At 41.7% G+C, this 12018-nt stretch overlaps 1 protein-coding gene across 2 annotated transcripts; it reads right to left on the bottom strand.

The window, feature by feature from the left end:
- Positions 1–3002: 3002 nt before the first annotated feature.
- Positions 3003–11868, bottom strand: LOC106570067 (lysosomal thioesterase PPT2-A-like). Of its 2 annotated transcripts, XM_045694623.2 has the most exons (9): positions 11350–11868; positions 10400–10499; positions 6697–6850; positions 5736–5831; positions 5493–5600; positions 5273–5356; positions 4949–5033; positions 4280–4334; positions 3003–4152 (listed from the first exon to the last, which is right to left on the bottom strand). In XM_045694623.2, exons 2-9 carry the CDS (start codon positions 10418–10420, stop codon positions 4009–4011), a joined length of 747 nt encoding a protein of 248 aa, XP_045550579.1. In that variant the 5' UTR covers positions 10421–10499; positions 11350–11868; the 3' UTR covers positions 3003–4008. The 2 variants fall into 2 exon arrangements, with proteins under 2 accessions (XP_045550579.1, XP_013997495.1); XM_014142020.3 differs by lacking the exon at positions 10400–10499 and having other exon boundaries at positions 11350–11866.
- Between the last annotated feature and the right edge of the window lie 150 nt (positions 11869–12018).

Raw genomic sequence — 12018 nt, 5'->3', positions numbered from 1 at the left:
TAGTCGCCCATGTGCCTCACCCTAATAATTTGGTCTATTTACCCCTCTTAATTTCACCTACTGTTCTGTCTTGGTGGTGCACATGTAGCCTATAACCTGTTTTAAAGAAATCTAATCATTGAATATTGTACGTTTTCATTGTATGCCCCCTTTATTTATTCTACGGTTGTGACTTGTACAGGGAGAACACTAACAACGGCCCATGTCCTGAATTCTGTCGCTATACATTTCAAAAGTGCCAAACAAATAGTTATATTGACTACGTCCGTCCTCGCTCGCTCATTGTCTTAATCGAAATTACGGATTGCCTCTTATCCGCTTGTCGTCCCCCTTATGCCATAGTTCTCAATTGTCATTAGAAACCAGATTTGTTCAAGCAAGTCAGCCATATTTACATTTTACATTTTAGTCATTTAGCAGACGCTCTTATCCAGAGCGACTTACAGTAGTGAATACATACATTTTATACATTTTTTATTTACGTACTGGTCCCCCGTGGGAATCGAACCCACAACCCTGGCGTTGCAAACACCATGCTCTACCAACTGAGCTACCATTTCTACCAATCTGTGTGCCAGTTATGATTTTCATTTGCACATTTTCATGTAACAGGCTGACTATAGACCGAAGTGTGCTACGTGCAAAATAAATTTAGGAATCTATATTATTCAATTATTGCATGCCAACGAGCGTCTGCGTTGCCAAGGGCTAAAATGGAAGTCAGTTCTATTTGTGACGCAGATCACGCTGCAAGTCCTGCCTCTCCCATCTCCTCATTGGTTTATAGAAGCAGATAACCAATGATGATATGGCACGTGGGTATACCCACGCGGGTGACTGAAGACGAACGAGGTCAGTGGCGGTAAAGCACCGAATTTATGAAAGTTGCCAATTGCAATATAAAGTCAAGAGAAGAAAAAGCCTGGAAGGAGGAGAGATGACTAGAAAGGATTCGGTTGACTGTTTTATGTGTGGATTAATTGGCGGAGTAGAGGACCTTGTGCATTTCTGGTAAAATAACTCAATGTTTATATCCCAGGACAAATTAGCTAGCAACAGAAAGCTAGCTAAATAGGACAAATTAGCTAGCAAGTGCAAGCTAGCTAGCTAAATTGCCATAAATGTTTAATGCTTTTCGACCTGTCCCCAAATTAATATAATTGGTTCAGGCTTTATTTTGATATTTTAGCCTGCGTGTCGTGATCGCGTTTCATATCAGCTATGTTTCTTTAAAAGGCAGTAAATGAGGCTGAATTAACGGTTTCACTGCCAGACAAGGCTCAACTGTTAGCCAGGTGTAGCGGTGGTAAGATGTTGGGACAGCTTTATGTAGGCCCTTACAGTTTGTGGACACCGTTTGTCACCATTATAGTGCAATGAATGTATTGTGTAGTGACTTTGCTGGAATGCATCCCACTTTTTTTGGGGGGGGGGGACCAAGATTTACATGCTAAAATCGCCACTGCGCATGATAATGCACGGACGATGTCGCAAGGATCTGTATACAATTCCTGAAAGCTGAAAATGTCCCAGTTCTTCAATGGCCTGCATACTCACCAGACATGTCAAAGGCCTTGCATTGTCCAAGCAGAGGATTTTACACTGGGTTGTGGACGTCCTCACTCAGGCCTACAAGGGAGTAGGGCTCACTGTCCCAGAAGGTGTGATGTCACTCGGCCAGAAGTGGTGCCTCATTCTGGACTGCACTGAGAGTCCCCCTGAATGAGATAGGCAAACCTGCTACAATCAGGGGTGGGAAACTCCAGTCCTCAGGGGCCTGATTGGTGTCACACTTCTTCTCCATCCCTAGCAAACACAGTTGATTAATCAAACTGCATTCTAAACTGAAGATCATGATTAGTTGATTATTGGAGTCAGGTGTTAGCTGGGGCAAAACTGTGACACCAATCAGACCCCCAAGGACTGGAATTGCCACATGGTCATCACCCTGCACATTCTCAATATTTTACAAGGTCAACGTTGCATCCTGCCACACCATGGGCTCTGCCATTCTTCCAGTGGCATTTGTGCATTAACCAGAGGTTAGTAGCGCTATTCCTCGTGACCTTATTGGAATGAGTCATCCATACTTTCAACTGTACTGACGGTCTGAAGTAGAACGGAAGTTACGAATGTAACTATGGTTCTACAAATACCTGGAAGACCGTCTGTACTTTCCTATCACCCTGAATCTTTTGGGCGAGAAGATTCTCTGAGACATTGCGTGGACCAACATACGGTTTTATATAAACCGCGAGCACATCCTGCCAAGCTGTCACGTCACCGGTGTAACTTTGATATTAATTACTCGACCTGTGCGGAGCACAAGGGACATAATCCATTTCAACCGTACTGACCGTCTTGCAGGTATTCGTAGAATCATAGTTACATTCGTCACACCAGATACTGACTTGTTTTCTGATCCACGCCCCTACTTTTCAAAATTGTTTTATGGTATCTGTGACCAACAGGTGTGTATATATATATATATATATATATATATATATTACATTTAACCTTTATTTAACTAGGCAAGTCAGTTAAGAACAAATTCTTATTTACAATGACGGCCAATCCCAGCCGACGCTAGGCCAATTGTGCACCACCCTATGGGACTCCCAATCACGGCCAGATGTGATACAGCCTGGACTCGAACCGCCGAGATGCAGTGGTTTAGACCGCTGCGCCACTCGGGAGTCCTAAAAGTATATCTGTATACCCAGTCATGTGAAAACCATAGATTAGGGCCTAGTGAATTTCTTTCAATTGACTGATTTCCTTATATGAACTGGAACTCAGTAAAATTGTTGCATTTATATTTTTGTTCAATGTATTTAAAAAGTAATTTTGAATAAATATATTGAAAAACAATCTTTCATTTTCATCCAGAGCCATGGGATGTATCCCCCCCAAATTAGTGCACTAAACCTTTACTCCTGTATGAGTGGAGCAACATATAAATTCCCTTAGAAGCAGAACATAAACCAAGAAGACACACATAATACTGCAATGTCAACAACTTTACAAATATTTTACAAGCTATAACAATCCCTCATACCTGACAGTCTCATTTCTAGTTACATTTTTAATCTTTGTGCAATGCTTTCTATCTTACTTCACAATAGAGTACTTTCACTATAGTCCCACAGGCAATTCCCTTTTTCATACCATCTTAAGAAAACACCCATAACAGTATAACAAACAGTTGAGTTAAAAATAAACCATTCCCTTTGACAAAAACAGACATAGGCTTCTGATCAAACCTGAGATATCTAAATGCAACGAGAGGTACAGGTATGTCACATACATTATGTTCAAGACAGGTAAACAACACTCTTTACTCTTCTCCCTTTCCATCCATTCCTAAACCCTCTTTCCTTACTAATCATTTCTTGTCTCCAGTATCACTTCCCTTTTTTCTTCCCCTCCACCTTTTTAGCACCATCACTGTAGGCAGTGTGTCATAACACTTCGGTTTGGAGACATATAAAATGGAACACTGAGACACATGGCTAACATTCTAAAAACGTAAGGCATGATTTCTACTGCAGCGGTCTGCTGGGTAGCTTAGCAACAGCAACAACCACCATAAGGGCTTACTTATATAGGTTAAAAAGACAAAGACATTTGTTACCAGCTAAAACCAATGGTAAAAGTCACTAGTAAAGAGATGGACTGGGCAGTGGGTCTGAAAATGAACAGGGCGTCACTCAGTCAGGCACTGTTGTGTGGTACTTTCTTAGGTATGTGTAGGTAAAACACACATGGATACACATGTAACAGTATGTACATGTGGGTTTGAAGTGTAATGATGACAGTATGTTTTGAATCATTCTCACAAACGTAAGAGCATAAGGAGTAGTTCACAATGTAGTGCAGACATAGTTAAACTCATATTTCCACTGTGTGAATCAGACTGCAGCGGTAAAACTGTGTGTGTGTGTTTCACTGTAAAGATTGTATGAAATATGAGTGTTCTTGTAATGCTGTTTGGTGGAGTAGTCAGCGCTAAACGAGCCACTTCTCAATGCAGGTGTTGAACACCGTGTCATTGGAGTGCCACTTGACGTGCTCTACTCCAGCCATTGAGCACAGGAACAGGTCCCCACGAGCGTTTAGGGTCTTCAGGCCAAACACATCTCTCAAATATAGCTAGGAAAGGAGGAGACAAATGTAAGGAATCATTATAAAAAGATAACATATAGCATCTTGATATATCTAGCATCAAGGTGGAATCTTGTCATAATTATGCAAAACCATGGTCTAAAATAATACTTACATCCTGGTCCTTTATCTCAACGACAGTCTCATTGTCATTGTAAAATCCAAACTGACTAAAGAGTAAAAAAGAAAAAAAATATGTGAACCAGTGAATGGATGACATTGAATGAAGAGACATCTCTCGGAACACAATGCCTCATACATTAAAGTGGAGAGAGAATATTTTTCATAGAGCCGATTTAAGATCAGAAATACCTTATCAAGCAGATAGAATGGAAACAATATACAGGGTATACCAAACATTAGGAACACCTAACACACAAGGGGTCGAAAGCGTTCCACAGGGATGCTGGACCAGGTTGACTCCAATGCTTCCCACAGTTGTGTGAAGTTTGCTGGATGTCCTTTGGCTGGTGGACCATTCTTGATACACACTGGAAACTGTTGAGCGTGAAAAACCCAGCAGCACCTACTACCATACCCCGTTCAAAGACACAAATCTTTTGTCTTGCCCATTCACCCTCTGAATGGCACACACACAATCCATGTCTCAAAGCTTAAAAAAACCTTCTTTAACCCGTCTCTTCATCTACACTGATTGAAGTGGCCTTAACAAGTGACATCAATAAGGGATCATAGCCTTCACCTGGTCAGCCCATGTCATGGAAAGAGCAGGTGTTTTGAACGTTTTGTATACTCTAGGAAAGAGGAAGGATGAACTAGTCACCTGGACTGCCAGGGTGTGATGACTCCATCGTCTGGCCCCCCAATTAAGACCAGCTTCTTGATACGTAGGAAGTTCTTCTTCCACACTGAATGAGAAAGGATATGATACTCTAACTATATAATATAATTACTGACATGATAACAAAATGCACATAACAATACTGTACAACGACTAAAAGGTTCCTATGAAATGCAGAGTAATACAACCAATGACAATGTTGACTCAGCAGCAATAGAGTAGACTAACACTTCTCTGAAATCGTGGATGAATATAAAACCCATAGCAAAGTGGACCGACAAGAGTCGCATTAGCAGTGTTGCGGACCTGTCGAATTGGGATTTGGCCTCTCACTGTTCAATAAAGCCAGATAATCACTGCCGTTCACGTACATGTCCGTGTGATGGGGGTCTGCAAGAGAGAACAAACAGTTTAGTCAAACAACTTTTCACTACGACCAAAGATCCTCAATATATCCACAGTGATTCCTTGGGAGCCCTACGAGGCAAGGTTGAGTGAAGGTACATTTTGTCCTAAACACACTCACCTTTCCAGTAGTTGCAGATGGATATCCTCTGGCCCACTCCAGTGTAGCAGAAATGAAACAGGTTGGACTTCATGAACTGGGGGAAGAGGTACTTTAGGTAGTCTGTGTCTGAACAGAAACACAAGTTAGTTTAATTCAGGCCTCAGCACATATTCACACAAAACTTCAATGTATCATGTTTCAAACAATCACGCTGGCTGTTGAGCACAAATATCAAGTTGATGGTTTATAATGAACTCACACCTCCATACTGTCCAGCCTGAGGCGAGGACAAAGAGATGAAGGAGTGGACATTGTGATTAGGGAGAGTGGACAGGATCCCTCTGCAAATCAGTCCACCTGTAACAGAACAAGGGTGAATAGCGGTGTGGAGGCTGTGCTTTGGCAAAGTGGGTGGGGTTATATCCTGCCTGTTTGGCCCTGTCCGGGGGTATCATCGGATGGGGCCACAGTGCCTCCAGTATTTATGCTGCAGTCGTTTGTGTCAGGGGGCTAGGGTCAGTCTTATACCTGGAGTATTTCTCCTGTCTTATCCGGTGTCCTGTGTGAATTTAAGTATGCTCTCTCTAATTCTCTCAGAGGAGGACCTGAGCCCTAGGACCATGCCTCAGGACTACCTGGCCTGATGACTCCTTGCTGTCCCCAGTCCACCTGGCCGTGCTGCTGCTCCAGTTTCAACTGTTCTGCCTGCAAATATGGAACCCTGACCTGTTCACCAGACGTGCTACCGTCCCAGACCTGCTGTTTTCAACTATCTAGAGACAGCAGGAGTGGTAGAGATACTCTGAATGATCGGTTATGAAAAGCCAACTGACATTTACTCCTGAGGTGCTGACCTGTTGCACCCTCGACAACCACTGTGATTATTATTATTTGACCCTGCTGATCATCTATGAACATTTGAACATCTTGGCCATGTTCTGTTATAATCTCCACCCGGCACAGCCAGAAGAGGACCGGCCACCCCTCATAGCCTGGTTCCTCTCTAGGTTTCTTCCTAGGTTCTGGCCTTTCTAGGGAGTTTTTCCTAGCCACCGTCCTTCTACACCTGCATTGCTTGCTGTTTGGGGGTTTAGGCTGGGTTTCTGTCCAGCACTTTGTGACATCAGCTTGATGTAAGAATGGCTTTATAAATACATTTGATTGATTGAATATAAAGCTGTATTAAAAAAAGATTCCGCATAACAAAGTTGCACACACACACCTTGAGAGTAGCAGATGAAGTGGACCCCATCTGCAGCGTTTTGCATGATGGGATAGATAGCTTCCTTGAAGCCCTCCACTTGTTTCCATAGTGGCTGTAAGCTGGAGCTGCGGTCAAACAGGTCGATGACTGACACATTGGTTCCTGGGTGAGACTGTCAGAAGAAGAGGATGGGACAGATTAGAGCACTATAAGCATAGAATTAGAATAGAAATCCTAATTTTAATAGGATCAATGACTATAACGAAGATAGGTTTATTTGGAATGCTATAAAGCTAGGATTGTCAGAGAAGATGACAAATTAGTCAATACATGATGTAAAACGTCTCAACTGATATCAGCATTTCTTATGCTAAAACTTAAAATCAGCCAGTAGTTTTGAAAGTGGTGCTCACAAGCCAAACGTGTTCCGTTTTTTGTGCACTAGGTTCCAGGTAGAACCCTTTTTGGTTCTAGGTAGAACCCTGTGTGGAAAGGGTTCTATATGGAATCCAAATGGGTTCTTCAAACAGTTCTCATATGATATGTAATGTCCTTCAAGTTAAAAAAAAAAATCAAACCATAGGTAGGTAGACTTAAAGTGTGTAACTTTTGGGGCGACCTGACCAAATTCAGTTATAGATATGTAATTCTCATTGAAAGCAAGTCTATGTTCTATGTGCGCTGTTTCTATGCTTCCCGTTCTTAAGTTTAATTTGTCTTTTACTTTCAGTTTTGTACACCAGCTTTAAACAGCTGAAAATACAAATTTATGGAAAAGACTACCATCTAAACTGCTGTGGACAATGATTCTCTACACATGTTTGTTTTGTCACAAACTGAAATTAGGCAAACTATTAGAATTTTAGCAACCAGGAAATGGCAGAGCGTTTTCTGCATATTGCAGCTTAAGTCAACGCTGAATCAGACCATAATTGAAACTGTACAGCCTACGGACTTTGTTTGATGTCAGTCTTCATTGGAGACTACCTGTGCTGGAGGACATCTGCATGATGGTGCTGCTGGCAGGCTTAAATAATAAAATGTCCAATCAAGTTATTTTTGTTTGATGTCACAATTTACCATAAGGCAGGGTTCACCAACTGGCGGCCTGTGGGATGAATTTTCCCACGGGTGATTTTATTTGTCACTCCAACTTTTCTGAATTGAATGAATTGTTGTATATAAGACTAAAAACACCAGCAAATCAGCTCTTCATGATTTACATTTTGGAAATCTGTTCCAAGGTATTCCCATCCATAAGAGAGATATGTGATCGTATACAAATGTATACGAAATTAGAAATTATGTTTTTGTCAAATATTATTTCCGTTTGGGCTTCTTGCAGTTAATTTGAAGCTACTGGCTAACCTTGAGGGTGTGTTGGTGTCAGGTGTTGATTTAGCTGACATGTTTCTCAGCTATGAGAGGGAGGGGATACTTCCCAGTCATATTGTGAGCTTTGTGAGGATCCGCTGGAAGACGCTTTCTGGGTTTTGCGGGGCAACTTTTGGAAGGAAAAAAATCAAACTGAGTGCAGAGCAATTAATGTTATGATTTAGTTTTTTTGACTGGTTTCTGGTTTTGAAAATGGCTTCCTCAGAGTTTAGGGTTTCTGTAGTCAGGTTGTGTAACTGCAGCTCTAGTGTTTATACTGTACTTATTGGTCTCTTTAGTTAAGGAAGTTTTATGGAAAAGAAATATAAAGTATAAAAGTTAAGAAAATAGATATTGGTGACTGAATTTTTTTATTTTATTTTCTTGTTGGGGGAGGTCTTATGATATTGGGGGGCGGGGGGTAGTGTTAGGACTCCAGGTTAGACTACCGAACTCCATTCCCCCAGGGGGAAGCAGAAACCTTGTCCAGATGTTGAGCCTGGTTAATAAATCAAGTGCTGCCAATTAAGGTGATTGTGTCCCAGCTTGCAAGCCGCTAGGCTGCAGGTTTTGTTTGGTGGCATGAGGCGGTTTGTTTGTTTTTGAGTCTAGTTTGGGCATTGTCTTTTTGTACATATGCATTGTCACCATTTCAACATATGATTGACCAAGAGGTCAAGACGAAGCACGCTAGCAGATACCCATAGACTCTTATTTCACTAATACTAGTTAGCATTGGCATGAAAAACTACCGCTAACTTAATACTGGACACAGACACTGAAAAATGGTATCCACAAATTCATCTGACTCTGGGGAAGTAGATAAAGGGCCTCATTGCCAAAATCCCAAAGTATTCCTTTAAGGTAAACATTCATTCAGGTTACAGACCAATTACCTATGCCTAAGACCCCTAGACTTAGCGAGTGCAACAATATTAGCTGGCTAGTTATGGGTTTAATAAAAGCACCCGGGACTGAATTAAAAACAAATTGGTTTTGGTGTGTGGTTTGATGTGGGAGTCATGTGTGTTCATAAGTGGGAAGAGCTAGACAAAATATTTTGCCAATTAGCTTCAGCCAGCTGGTGTGTGACCAGGGCTAGTTAGGGACCGCCAATAAATTACACAATATTTTCATATTGCACACCTTTAAGATTCTCATTAAATGCTTTCAATATTTGTAAATTCATTTCTACAATTTATAGTTGGTTTGATTGAAATGTGGAGCTATTGGAATAGTAACATGCTGTCCCATGTACATTGTGACCAACTAGCCTCATAGGGATATGCAATCTGGTTTCTGCTCAGGTTATGGATGCGTCACTGCAACCTTAAAGGTCCTCAATGATGTCACCGTTGCCCTTGAGTCTAAGAAATGTTGTGCTGCTATTTTTATTGACTTGGCCAAAGCTTTTGATACGGTAGACCATTCCATTCGTGTGGAGTATTGGTGTCTCGGAGGGGTCTTTAGCCTGGTTTGCTAACTACCTCTCTCAAAGAGTGCAGTGTATAAAGTCAGAAAATCTGCTGTCTCAGCCACTGCCTGTCACCAAGGGAGTACCCCAAGGCGCAATCCTAGGCCCCACGCTCTTCTCAATTTACATCAACAACATAGCTCAGGCAGTAGGAAGCTCTCTCATCCATTTATATGCAGATGATACAGTCTTATACTCAGCTGGCCCCTCCCCGGATTTTGTGTTAAATGCTCTACAACAAAGCTTTCTTTGTGTCCAACAAGCTTTCTCTACATGTAACTTTGTTCTGAACGCCTCCAAAACAAAGGTAATGTGGTTGATGTGATTCAGATGACCATCCTACCCATGCTAGATTACGGAGACGTAATTTATAGATCGGCAGGTAAGGATGCTCTCAAGCGGCTAGATGTTCTTTACCATTCGGCCATCAGATTTGCCACCAATGCTCCTTATTGGACACATCAGTGCACTCTATACTCCTCTGTAAACTGGTCATCTCTGTATACCCGTCGCAAGACCCACTGGTTGTTGCTTATTTATAAAACCCTCTTAGGCCTCACTCTCCCCCTATCTGAGATATCTACTGCTGCCCTCATCCTCCACATACAACACCCGTTCTGCCAGTCACAATCTATTAAAGGTCCCCAAAGCACACACACATCCCAGGGTCGCTTGTCTTTTCAGTTCGCTGCAGCTAGCGACTGGAACGAGCTGCAACAAACACTCAAACTGGACAGTTTTATCTCAATCTCGTCATTCAAAGACTCAAATCATGGACACTCTTACTGACAGTTGTGGCTGCTTTGCGTGATGTATTTTTGTCTCTACCTCCTTGCCCTTTGTGCTGTTGTCTGTGCCCAATAATGTTTGTACCATGTTTTGTGCTGCTACCATGTTGTCTTGTCATGCGTGTTGTCGTCTTAGGTCTCTCTTTATGTAGTGTTGTCTCTCTTGCCGTGATGTGTGATTTGTCCTAATATAAGAAATATATATTTTAATCTTTAATCCCAGCAGGAGGCATTTTGCAATTTGGTAGGCCATCATTGTAAATAAGGATGTGTTCTTAACTGACTTGCCTAGCCAAATAAAGGTTAAATAAAAAACGAATAAACAATTATTACCTGCTGCATTCAAACAGCACTAGACTAAACTTACATTTCGTCATCCTTGTGGTATTGAGAGAAACATGGTAATGCTTTCACTGATTGCACATAAAGATAGTTCCTACAGGATAGTACTTGCTTTATCCAGCTAATCTGGTCCTTTCTGTCATCCTGTGAACCCCGTTTATTGTTGCTCATGGCTATGTTCCTTATGATTGTTTTCTTGTGCATACACCCAGGCAAAGGGTAACAAAGGCAACATTATGTCAAGAATCTGGAACAATCAAGAGCCTATTTCAGTAGTATTCATGAAGAACTCAGCTGATATGACCGGCGACAAACGTTGATTTCATTAGAACATCGCCTTCATAGAGGACAATGTGACACTTATGTAACAGTCCTAGCGAGATTGGAAACATTAAAGCGACCGAAATTACTATAAAAAAAACATGGTTTCGTGCTATTCAAGCAGACCACAGCCATGTTTGATGAGTAAACTTAAGCACGGGCCCAGGTTACAGCAGCACAATGGAAACCCTAATACAAACACGTTATAGTTTAAGATACTGATATGGGTCTTAGACATGTTACAGTCTACATAATCCAGCCTGCCATATCTGTTCCGTTGTTACATAGCCTAACAGGGGTTTATTAACACCCATATCCAATCTTTCTTGACTTATATTTGTAGCCTGTGTTGGTATATTTTCATGCACTCACCTGATTGATGAAGCGAAGGAACTCCACAAATACCCCGGAGCTGTCGAACAAACCATGGACTATGACCACTGGTTTGTACCCGATAACTGTAGCAACAAGGCAGGCACCAAACAGTGTCCACAACAGCCTTGTCACCCCGCTCTTCCTACGACTAGAGACGGCAGAGGGCCCTTTCATAGTTATTCTAACAAAACATTAAATCGCGGTAAAAACCAACGAATACTAAAATATCGTACACTATACACAATCTGCCCAACACCGTATACGGGTTAAAATCTTCTTGCTTGGTTTAGGGGAATTCCTGTTTCTTTAGACAATTGTGCAAATAAATAGGTCCTACATACAATTGCCATCTCATGTGCTACTCTTTACTCTCGTTCCCTTTCATAAATCGTGTTTAAAATTAAATGAACACCCTTGCGAAATTTCAGCATGTACCCTCTGCATATAACAGGTGTTTAGACACAACGCCACTTAATATTTGCTTGGGGGTTTGTTTGTTCCGGTTCTTGATCAAAACCCGACACCGCGCATTAAGTCATTTCCGGTTTCGATAGCTTCTCAAAGGAGCCGCCTGCCCCAACCGTGGCCCCAATTATCCTAGACAGAAAAATGCCGCATGCACCTTTTCCCAAAATAACACAGTTAGGACGGCAACATATAGTACAT

This window comes from Salmo salar, chromosome 14 (assembly GCF_965601325.2).
Source record: "Salmo salar chromosome 14, fSalSal1, whole genome shotgun sequence".
NCBI classification, from domain to species: Eukaryota; Metazoa; Chordata; class Actinopteri; order Salmoniformes; family Salmonidae; genus Salmo; species Salmo salar.
This window is presented reverse-complemented; position numbering and strand designations above follow the sequence as displayed.

Excerpts from the sequence above, each read along its gene's own strand:
- LOC106570067 (XM_014142020.3), bottom strand. The coding sequence starts at position 11,526 with ATGAAAGGGCCCTCTGCCGTCTCTAGTCGTAGGAAGAGCGGGGTGACA. Across the intron at positions 5,601-5,735 it reads TCAGGCTGGACAGTATGGAG|ACACAGACTACCTAAAGTAC; the intron begins GTGTGAGTTCAT and ends GTTTCTGTTCAG. Across the intron at positions 4,153-4,279 it reads TTGAGATAAAGGACCAGGAT|CTATATTTGAGAGATGTGTT; the intron begins GTAAGTATTATT and ends CTCCTTTCCTAG.